Source organism: Geospiza fortis, unplaced genomic scaffold (assembly GCF_000277835.1).
Source record: "Geospiza fortis unplaced genomic scaffold, GeoFor_1.0 scaffold172, whole genome shotgun sequence".
NCBI classification, from domain to species: domain Eukaryota; kingdom Metazoa; phylum Chordata; class Aves; order Passeriformes; family Thraupidae; genus Geospiza; species Geospiza fortis.
The window spans coordinates 4,129,866-4,141,614 of record NW_005054309.1 but is presented as its reverse complement, the minus strand read 5'-3'; the positions used below and the strand labels follow the sequence as shown (position 1 = coordinate 4,141,614).

Here is an 11,749-nt window from a genome sequence, read left to right as displayed (position 1 = left end):
CAGTATGCAACCAAAATGTGCTAGTAAGACTATAGTCTTCCAGCATATCTACGTGTTGGGATTTGTTTTCACTCATACATGCAAAAGTAAGGTAATCTTTAAGTAGCTTTAATTAGCTAACATCTAAAATGCTGCTTAAATGTAGTTGCAATTATCTGAAAATCACCATTTTGACCATTGAAATACTTTGTTTTACAGTTGGTTTGAGCTTTGTTTGGATTGTTTCTTAATCTTAAAAGGGCCTTGATGTTTGTAGTATGCATTTTCTTTTGCTGCAGTGAAAAGAAGTTGCTTGTTGAATAAAAAGGAAAGCATGAAGGCACTCCTTTCAAAAAGTAGAAGAGACATAGAAAACTTCATATTTTCTGGTTCTAAACACAAATGAAGATTTGTACACTTCCATCAGGAATCTTTTTTAACAATAGTCTCAGTGCTCCAATGCAGGGCTGATCGGTTTTACTTCAAATAAAACTGTAGCAGCCTGAATGGTCACTCCTCATTAAGAGTTTGACATTGTTGCACAGCATATTTAATGCTATTTTTTTAATCTGTTTGTTTGGTTTGCATCAGTTTCCCTTTGATATTACTAATTTTTATACAAAGTATTCAATATTTATTCTTAAACTTTGCTCTGTACCACAGAAAGACAGTTGTTTTGTAAAATTTGTTTTGAATAAACAGACTTATTTCTTTTAAAAAAACCCTAAGAATACAGAAAAGGTAAATATCTCTTGTTGCTTTCTTTGTAACTGACTGGATCAGTTCTGATACTTTTAAGTGTTGTTCTGAATTCCCTTTTACAAGAGGACTTCAAACTGCCCCTCTTTCCCCACCCCCCACCCCCAGTGTGTGCAAAAAGCAAAATTGGTGTTCCCAAGAAAAGAGAGAGCTCACAAGTTTGTTTACCAAGCTTCTAGATCTAAAGTTGTATAAAATTGCCAGGTATTAGAAGCTGAACCAGTTGTTAATGTTATAATTTCTATGTTCTCTTCAGGCAGCCATTCCCCTGGAGATGTGTATCTGTCTACACAAGATTTCAGATCATACTTTGCACCTTTGGAAAAGTAGCTGATGGTCTGGGGACCAGACATGGTATTTTCATAGGGTATAATTAAATTCAGATAATTATGATTTGTCTGTCTCTCCAATTTGTCTGACATAATGTATGAAGTTAGAGTTTTTACAAATGGAGTCATTTGCATCAGGTAACTCCAGTGTATAAGACAGGGGCATAACTAAAGCATGAATTATCTAAATGATAGTGAAGAAGAGAACAAAGGAAATGAAGTCAGGATTGTGGCATTTGGCTTCTTGCAAGGGGTTTTCTTGTGGGTTTTTTGTTTTCTGGGGTTTTTTATTTGATTGTTCCCTTTGGCCTAGAAACTGCAGTTCAGCTAAAACTGGGTTTGCTTGATACTTTTTGTTGAAGTAAGTAATTTAAGTATCTGGTGCTTTAGAATGCATTGTTAATAATCTTTTTCTCAAGCTTTTGCAGAAACTTGAGCTTGCAGTTAAAAAACCCAGAAGCCCCTGAGAGGTATATAGTCAAATGTGAATATTCTGAACATTATGAGAGGATCTTTTAACAGCAGGGGTTTTTTTGTAAATACATGCAAAGCTTATTCTAATGACTTCTTTTCTCACATCTTGTAATTAATGCTTCTAAGAGGAAAAAACCTGCAAAAAAGCCCCAACATGAACAAAAGATAACTCTTACTTGCTTTTTCATCTGATAGACTCGGTATAAATGCATGGCTGTAAGCATTTCAGTGACTTCATTATTGCTAATTATTTATTAATCTTGGTGAACTTCAAAGAGGTTGTAGAGAATGTACTACAAGTGCAGCAATTTGCATTCTAAGAAGAAAAAAAAATAGTGGCTCATATATGCAGCCTTACCTCCTCCTTGTTGACAAGTTCTCGTCACTTTCACTGGTCACCAGGACTCTGCTGGATCCTCCTTGACTGGCTTCATGCATCACTTCAATCTGAATGAGAAGGACATGTTAAAACTGAAAATACTTAATTGCTGTGCTTTTATTTAGAGAACGTTAACTCTTTGAAAGAATAAAAACCAGATCCTACCTAACCTAGAAAGTCATTAGACAAGTTCAAATAATTCTAGATGTGCAGAAATATCTCCTATTTATATTCTCTATCTTTGCTCAGTGTTGGCATGGAGGCATTCCTTACTCCAGGCAAAGTCATTATACTCTTGCACCACAGAAGGGGAATTATCTCCTTGTGTAGATAATTAGGGGCATAATAATCTGTTCCTTAGACTCTGGAATACTATTTTTTCATTTCCTGTCTGAAGCCAACCCAAAGACTTCACATTTCCAGAGTTGTTTGTAGAATGCCCTGTGGAGAAATGTGGGAATCCTCTGTGTGCCTCTGAGAAGTGTCAGTGTCCCAGCAGCAGCGCTGGGTGAGGCAGTGCTGAGCACAGGGACCTGTGCAGAGCCCGTGCCCAGGCTGAAACAGAGCTTTTGCACAGCTCCAGTGTTTGTTTTGATAACACTCACACACTCCCTTGTCCAGTCTTGCAGAGTTGGATCATTTCAAGTGCTCTCCAGGCAAGTTTTAAGCAGGCTTTTCTTCCTTTTGCCTGCAGTTTTAAGAGCAGCAAGCACTACTTGCACTCACTGAAAAGCCGGTCTATTCAAATTCAGTTAAACAACCCATCTGCTGAGTTTGCTGTTAATCCAAGCCAATATCTAAATCCCAGCAGAATCCAACTTCCTGAGCACTTTCATTTTTAAGGGCTGGTTCTTACATTCTATATTGCTAAATTATTTAGCTGGTTGATGATAATGATGGAATCCAGTAATGAACTATCCTCATCTGAACTATTATCAGAACAATGGGAGGATAGGGAGGGGGCATAATTTGCAGTGTAGTCATGGGAAGTGGATTTAAAAATTAATGAATGGATGTTTTATAAAGCCTGTACCACACTGCTGCATACACCTAACTATGTGAGAGAAATGCAACTGATTACCTACATTACTGATGAGAGTAAAACTAATTCAAAAGTCACTTTCTGTGAGTTTAGGCAAAAGGGAGACCACCTGTATGTTCCTGCTGGTAACTGTTTATTCTGTGCTTATTGCTGAAGTTGTGGGCTGTGCTGGCCATTTCAGAAAATGGACTGCATTTAATTTTTGCTTTCAGCTTCAGAGGAATAAAGATGAAATATATGAACAAGTCAGGGGTGTGAATAACAGACAAGTTGGTTAAAGTAGCTTGTCCTTATTAGAGAGTTAAGTTAGCAATGCTTCAATTTTTTTTTTAAATTCCAAGTATAGGTATGTAAATCTATATTTATGAGGTTTTGAGTTCTCTCACAATATGGGATGTCCCCAAATTACAAGTAATCCTACCTTAATTCCACCTTTTGTCTTCTTAATGCTTTTCTTTTTTGATAACTCTACTTCAGAAACAGTCTTTGGAGGGCAGGAAATTTCTGTAGACCTCCTGTTGGTAGCTGAAATAGTAAAAAAGAAAGTAGCATTAGAAAATGTGCTAAAAGTTAAAGTTCTACTTCCTAATAAAAGCAATGAGCAAAGTGGTAAATGAGGCCTGGCTTAGAGAACTGAGCTGTGCTGGAGCAGTGATGGACTGGGTGGAACAAGGGATGGGTCCCCTTATTCAGTGCTGCACTGTCTCAAATTGGCATCTTCAGCTCCACACTGAAAGGATTACTTTGGTTTGGCTTCCCCTGGGAAAAACATCTTTAGGACAGCACAGGTAAATGTTAGCCAGCTGTACCAACTTGGGTAATTGCCACTTGCATGGTGTTGCTTGTGTGAGTTCCCAGGAAATTTTGTTTCTGGTAATGCTGGTTTGCTGATTGGTGTTGGATTCATCACATGAACAACTCTCAAAAGAGTAATCACAGGAGTTCAGCAAGGCACAGTGACAGGTGTGTAAGGAGGGAATCTGAGAATATTATTTCAGAACATGCCCTTTTGTGTCAGGTTTGGGGCCCTTGAAGGCTCTGAAAGGCCCAGCTGACACTGAGGCTACTGGACATCCTTAACAACGAGCCTGCTGTCCAAAGCAAAGGCTTAGACTGAACTATGAGAAGGGAAATCATACATTTGGCTTGAGTAGAAAATAATATCTGACACAGCTTTATCTTTGTTTTAGATTGGTAATGAGTTCACAGCACATGCAAGTACAAGGCCAACAGCACTCTTTCTTTTCTTCATTGCTGAATTGATACGGGCAGCCATTCATGTCATGGGTGAAAACGTATGAAAGCCAGATGAGATGCTGAAAGAATCTGAGTCAGGCAACAAAGAGCAAAATTGAGGTTAAGTCCTTTTCTTCTTTATTTTGGCAAAACTTTATAATTGAAGAAGCACTTTTTCTAAGAATAAAAGCTGGTGTTTTCAAATGCATCTGGCAACATTTTGTTTAAGAGGGTTTCACCAAGTTTAGTGTTTTGAAGTGTTGAGAGTCTTGATAGTCATTAACTTTTTCTTCTTTGGGAGAAGCTGAGGGATACAGTAAAAAAGATGAAGTCTTCTTTGAATGAGGAGGACCTAGTATCAAAGGTTTGACGTAGGAGAGGTCTGAACACTTTTTTAAAAGAAACACCTTAACAAAGTTTCAAATGCCCTTGTCATTTTGTATTCGTCTTTTAAAGTAGTTTTTGAAATGGCAAAAAGAAGCACATAGAAGCACCCAAATTGTATTCAGTTAAAAAGGCAACATATCAGTTTCACAGATGATAATAATGGAAGCTGACATTTCTTCTACCCTGTGTCTTTACAACAGCCTTATCACAGAGCTGGGAAGAGAGCTAATTAAAGCAGCCTGTCTTTAACTCTTCCCTAAATCTTGGATTTATCCGATGCTGAATGACATAAGGACTTGGCAATGCCCATTTCATGCCTGTTACCTCCTCACAATGACTTCATACTAGAAACTTTCCTCAATGGAACAGGGAAGTCTGGCAGTCACCAGCAGCTATAATCAACTGGTAGAGAATTCTTGTGGTTCCCAGGACTGAGCTGAAATGCAAATGTCTCTTTTTGGCTCTCCCATCACTCTTTCAGAATATACAGCAGGGGATTTGTTTGACTTTGAACACTACTTTCAACAAATACCTTTTTCCTATCCTCAAGCAAGCTTTCCCTGAAGTAGTATTTATTCTCTCAAAGGTATTTTTATTTCACTCAAAAAGTGGTGTACTGACATTTTGGAACCAAGGGAACAAAAAGATGCAAGATGCAGCACATGGAAGCTGTTGATCCCGACTGTCAAACTTCTTCATGCCTTTCTAATCTGCGGGGAGGGTGACTGCTACTGTTGGCAAAACCAGAATATTTGGTAAGTTTTCCAATGGGTCCTTTTATGTGTTTTCCCATGAATGTCTGAGTAAAGTGTCTATAAGCATCAGCAAATTCCCCCTTTTCTGTATTGCTGCAGCCTGGAGATTCTATTTAGCCATAAACTCTCACCTACCACCATCATGACAAAACAGGCTGTGATCAGACTTAATACACTAAAAACTATTATCTCCTGGAGCTTCTCCCAGTTTTATCCTATTTATACCTTGAAAACCAGCATTAAGAAAATAGATCTGAGACTTGGCCACCAAGATATTGCTTCATAATCTTACCCATACCTGAATACCCTAGATATGCTGCCAATGTCTAGTTGCCCTCTCTGAATCTGAGTTCAGTCCCTTGGATTGCTCTACAATCTAATTCACAATGGATATGTCATGGAAATTAAAGGAAGCAACAGAAATAACTTCAGAAAACATGAGGAATTTCACTTAGAAGACCATAGTCAGCAATACCAAGTTGTTTGGCTTATTCATTATTCAGAAAATTTTGTAGCTTGAAGGGGTGGTTGATATTGGTATGAAAACCCTTGCTGAAAGCAATCAGCAGAAAAGGTGGAAATCAGTTACAACTTTGATGTCTGGATCACAACTTGCAAGCTCAGACAGCTCCAGGTGATCCAGGAAAGAGCATAGCGCAGTTTAAATTAAAGATTACACATTCACAAGAAGTTAAACTACAGGTGCTCCTTGATCCAGCAGTAAATTTCTCAGGTCAGTTTACAATCTGAGTCTTGGCTTCTTCAGTGTGACATATTTCAGAAAAGGTACAAGATATGAAAGCAGTCAAATTCCACTGAGTCTGTTTCAGAGGTGAATTTGATTCATATTGACACAGCAAACTTCCCTTTCCAATTAGACCCAGAAATGAACTGAAAACAGGAAACAAGCTGCTTTGGTTATGCTCTGGAGAATTTTTCAGTTATTGACTGGCCCATAGTCAGAGACTGCTGCATGTCACTGCATTTAAGTAGTTGCTGAAGCAGTACAGAAGGGAACAGCCCAAATACCTGCCAATTATTATTGCAATAATTACTGTGGAACTGGAAATATAAGGGAAACTCCCTTACAGAATTCAGTACAGTTGGCTGTTTCAAGGTCAATATTGTGTTGCTGAAGAAGCTGAAAATTACAATGTTGAATTGCCTACTGAAAGAATACAGGCACAGGAACAAAGGAGAACTAGAAATGATCTAATGTCTGCAAGGTTGCAGAGTTGTTTTCGTCCTATTGTTTCACAGTACTCCCCTGGATGATACATAATGATGATTTCATTTTGAATTCATTAATATTTTTAATTGCTTGATGCTGCTTTTAAAGCAAATATTGTCAAAGGGCATTGTAAAGCAGAGTTTGGGTCTGTCACTTGCATTCACCTGGAGCACCACTACACTTTTCCAATGGGGCTTTAGTACTGTTTACTCTTGTTTTATGAACAAGTTGTATGACAAGTATGGAATCACTATTGTGTTATTTAGCCCACAGCAAATGGTAAAGTGGCCTGTACTGTCCCTAAAGCTGCTAGAAAATGACAGAGACTCATGTGCTCTGTTTTGCTTTGCAGTCTCTCTACCCGTCTAAGACTGAAATAAATTCAGTGAGGAAAACTTGCTGTGCAGCTTGTGAGAAAAAGCTGTGGTTTCACCCATTCTCCCCCCTGCTCCTTTGTGGCAGGACACAGGCCCCATCTCTCAGGTGCTGATCTCTTACAGTGGAGGGCTACATCCCCCACTGAGGGACAGACTGAGGGACAGACAGAACTGTGGGCAGCTCCCTGGTGCTCAGAGACAGCCGGATTAGTTCACCTGGGTAAGTGGCCCTAAGTTAGCTCCTGCTAGAATAAGTGCAACTCATTGGCTAGCAAGAGACCATAGCCAAGGGTTACAATACATATTCAGCACCTTTAAGATATTCCAAGCCCCCCTCACATTCAGGTTTGGGGGGAATTCCCCCATCACGTTCTCCCATCTGTTTTCTGTATGGGTTTGTGCATTCTCACTCATCACCTCCAGCAGAATTGAATTCTTTTGGCACGAACAAGCATGGGAATAACTAGTGTGCTAAACTTTATTGGGGTTTGCTGCTCATGCTTACAACAGGAACACGAGTTTGGAGATAATTAGTGGCTTAATTGCTATTTTGAATGCTGGTGATGGCAAAACAATGTTTAGGCAGCTAAAGAAACACCAGAGCAGCTATGGTTTGTCACTTAATGGCTTAGGGCAGAAAGACTGCCATTCTTAGGCAATATAATTTAGACTTCTCTCTGGCAAAATTTCTGTCAAGCCCCCTGAAAATCTGCAGATAAAAGAAGCACAGAGCAAGGTTTCTGGATGTGGAATATTCTTCTACCAGGAGACACTACTCGGTTTCCTCAGACTGGCCCAAGTGTAATAGCAATCCCACAGCCACAAAACTGAAAGTATCTTTTCCTTTTTACAACTTCATTTATAGAAATATACTGAACCAGACAAACTAGTGGTTTCTCAAACCATTCATGAGTCACACACACCATCTCTTCTGAGTCAGCTAATCTCTCCACAGCTTCACTTCCCCTGCACACTTCCCTAGACTCTTGCAAGAAATTCTTCCTTTATCCTCTGTCCAGATGTTATTAGTTAGTGAGTGTTATGCACTAGTGACTGTGAGGAATGCTAGACTGGATCCAATGAGCAGTTGTATACATTTAACTGAGATGGAACCAGCTTAAATTTTATTTTTTAAAGAACTGAAAAGGCTCCAGTTGTGTTTTCCCCCATGAATCTTGTGTTTCAAGTTGGCCTTCTAAGATGCTTGTATGGTGAGTCATGGATTTTGTATGTGCAATGTGCTGTTAAACATGTTATTTGTTTAACAAGCTTGCAGACATTTTGACATCTCTGCTCCTGTATTTCACATTTATGTTGCCCACAAAGAACTCTCTAGGTGAATATTTTATAGCACTTCGTGCTGCCATGTTCCAACTCTTGTCAGAAAGGTAACTAAAGCAAGACATTTTTCCTAACCATGGTCACTGAGATGACCAAATCACCTTTTACTGAAATTTTCCAAGAACACGTGAGGTTGAAGGGAATGGCCTTTGGGAAAGTTTCATTTCAAAGAGTAAGAGCTTGGGAGAATTACAAGCAAATTAAAATAGATAAATGCTAACTGCAGTAATTTCTAATTGCTTGTATTATCCTTTACAGTTCTGTAGTTCATCTCATTGTGTCTGACAGACTGTGTGGTTTGACTCTGTGGACCTACTCCAATTCACTCCATGCTAAAGAGTTTTGCATAGAAATGCAGAGAACAAATATGTAGTCAAATTATCAAAAATTATGCCCTCATAAGTGAATCAGAGCAAAACTATTTCCTTATCAAGTGCCACTTCTTTCCTCCCAACAGATATAGGGACAAATTTAGCTATTAGAATTCAAGCAGCTTCCACTGGGAGAAAATGGAGTTCTCCTTAAAATGAGGTGTCATGTATACTACTTAAATATTTTCAAGGTTCTTATTATAAAAAGGTCAACAGAGTTTTCTGCCTTTTCAGGTTTGATCTGTGAATATTTAATCAAGTTCTCACAGCTAGAACATGCACCAAATACAGCTGCCACAGACTGTTCAGCATCACAATAATTCCAGATCAAGTACTTCAGTCTTGAACAGGCCTGTCCCTGAGAAATATGGAAGTCCACTTGTGAAACCAGAAGCATCAAGCAAAATTTGGATTAATGTAAAATTTTTCTTCAGAGTTTCCAGACCCATAGAAAAGTGTTGACCAAAGGAGAGTCAATTCTGAGCTGCTATTCTGGATCTTCACTGTGCTAAAAGATTGCTGAGAGTCACCAGAAACCATAAGGACATGCACATGAAACTGTGACAGTCATTTCCCCAACAGAAACCTGCCCTTTCTCTCAGACATGGTATCAGCTATGCTTGAGTGCAGAAAATCCATCTCTGCCTACGTATTTGTCCATGTAAAATGGGGAGTCTGACAGTTACAATAATGGAGTGTTTAATGTCTGAGCCTTCATATCTGCGAAGATTTTTCCATTAGCACCCTGAATTGGACTGAATTTTCCCTACTGCTCCCCGTTAGGAAAATGGAGAGTCAGCAAGGAAGAACAAAACAAAATCTATTCTGGAACAAATGTAACTTCTTTTCCTTTCACAGTCCAACCACCCCAGTGCTGCCATGGTATTGTTACTCTGCTGCCTGGGGACAAAAGGCTTTCTTTCTGGTTTTCTATTTCTGTTTACAACATTTTATTGCCTTTGCTTGCCTTTCTATTTACACAGTCTAGGAACATGGTATTTTCCTGTTGTCATGTTCTATTTTGCAAGCTTTTAGAAATATTCAGGTATGTCCTGGGTAGAATATAACAATTGAGTTACAAAACCTGTTTCGAGAAGGTGTTCTAAGCCTCTCTCAGTTTCCAAGATGTTGCTTAATAAATTCTCCCCATCAGTAAATGCTGATTGTGCATTGATGCCATGAATGTGAAGAAAGGACACAGAGGAAAGTCCAAAAGACAGTAGCTTCAAGAAGAGCAGAATTTCACAGCCTCATTTTCAGGCTTGGAATAGGACTCAGTGTCCCTGTTTCTATTCTCAGACATGTTTCAGATTCAGAAACACCTGTGAAACACTTTGGTGAATTCCTCAGTTTATCTTGCTTCAGTTTTCTTTCTGATAAAAGAGGTTAAAATACTGACTAGTACTTGCCAAGTGCTTTGGCAGTCTGAGGGAAAGGGCACTCAGGAATTCCAAAGTGTGATTCTGTGTAGCAGACAACTGGATAACACCAAAGTGATTCAAAGAATATCTGAATATACATGTACTATTCATGGCTGTTAAAGTCACTGACTGAGAGTCCCTGGATGAGCTGTAGATACTCAGGCACTTCTGTTTCTTTGCACAGAGGTACTCTTGGTCAGTCACCTTCTAGTATCTGAATGAAATGGCAGAGTCTGCTTATCAATGTCTGAACGGAACTGGGTTGCACTTTGCACCTCCTGACAACCAGAATAGCATTTTAAAATAAATTTCAGCTCCCTATTATTTTGCAACAGGACATTAAAGGCTAAGCCTTGTCACACAGTTATCCTGTATTGGGTTGTATAACTATGAACTGCAATTCAAGGGACAGAGCAAGGGAGCATCTCATGACTTTTATGAAAGAGCTGATGGTATGTGGGATAGGCTGTGGTATGTGGGATAGTAGAGCTGATGGTATGTGGGATAGGCTGTATGAACAAGAATCAAAACTTAAAGCACTGTCATAAACCAGTGACTTTTCTATAAGGTTCTATCTATATCAATAATTTATTCTAAAAATCTGCAGATGTGCTAAAATGACAAGAAAGAAGTTCAAGAAACAGTTCAAGGGACTGCATGCATAAACAGAATGGCAAGATTAGCTTTTAGCCTGAAGATGCAGTTTCAGTAGGTAAAAGCCATCCTAAAACTGTGCTGCCACTGACAGGAACTAACTGGTTCTGACCTACTGACCCCATAACCCCATTTTCTGCAACTTTTTTATTTTTCCTTGGCTTCAGCACTAGTGGCCATGCAGTGAGCAATGTGATGAATGCTGTAATTACTGCTGCTTGGAGCACTGACTGGGCTGTGTCATCTCCAGAGCTCCCTGCATTTTTCTAGCTCATGCAATGGAAAAAGAACTACTACAGTGTTGCAGTCTGATTACTCAGTTTTCAAGGCAAATCACAACCCCATCAAACTGACTGCCCACCCCAGTGCAAGAGGGGAGCACAGTGCTGGAGGATGGGTGTGTGGCAGAGCAGGACCTCTTCACAGGCATTGTGTTCTCAGTTTGCCTCAAACTAAAAGAGAAGCTGAAAGTTGAGGTAGGAACTGTACATACAAAACACAGCTAGCATGGTTTGGGGGAAAAAATGTACAGATGTCAAACCAGCATGGGAATGGGGAAAAGATGATTTTCCTTTGGAAGAAAGGATGAATGCTGGGGAGCAGAGGAGAACAGAGGAGAACACAGACATTGGTGTGATTTTTTGCTGGTATGTCTAGAAAGCAAAATGGTCAGGCTACTGGTCATCCATCTCAACAGGAAGATTCCTGTTGAGAAAGCAGTTCATTGAACACTCTTAATGAAATTAGAGGGCTTTTTAAAGGCTTTTTACTAAAGGTTCCCCTTTTGAACAGCCCTAAAGGTTACAAAGGGACAACCTCTTCCTGCAGGGAAGCACAGGGTAGCTGGTCTCCAGGATACACTGTTTCAAATTAGCTTCACCCATGTTCCTTTTGCAGGAAACAGCTATCTTGACTAAACACACATGCTAACCTCAAATCAGGAACTTTCAGTAATTTCCAAAGAGAAGCAATGCTCAGCTTGCATGGTTAGCAGAAAACAAGGTAGAAAGTGAA

The 11,749-nt window shown here is 39.4% G+C and overlaps 1 protein-coding gene across 1 annotated transcript in view; it reads right to left on the bottom strand.

Annotated features, from left to right (window-relative positions):
- Positions 1-11,749, bottom strand: part of MCF2L2 (MCF.2 cell line derived transforming sequence-like 2) — a 130,645-nt gene that overhangs the window by 75,346 nt on the left and 43,550 nt on the right. Inside the window, exons 13-15 of the mRNA XM_031055432.1 lie at positions 3,776-3,880; positions 3,384-3,547; positions 1,900-1,988 (exon numbers count right to left, since the gene is read on the bottom strand). Of these exons, the coding sequence (XP_030911292.1) occupies positions 1,900-1,988; positions 3,384-3,547; positions 3,776-3,880 (358 nt within the window). The remainder of the gene's footprint in view (positions 1-1,899; positions 1,989-3,383; positions 3,548-3,775; positions 3,881-11,749) is intronic.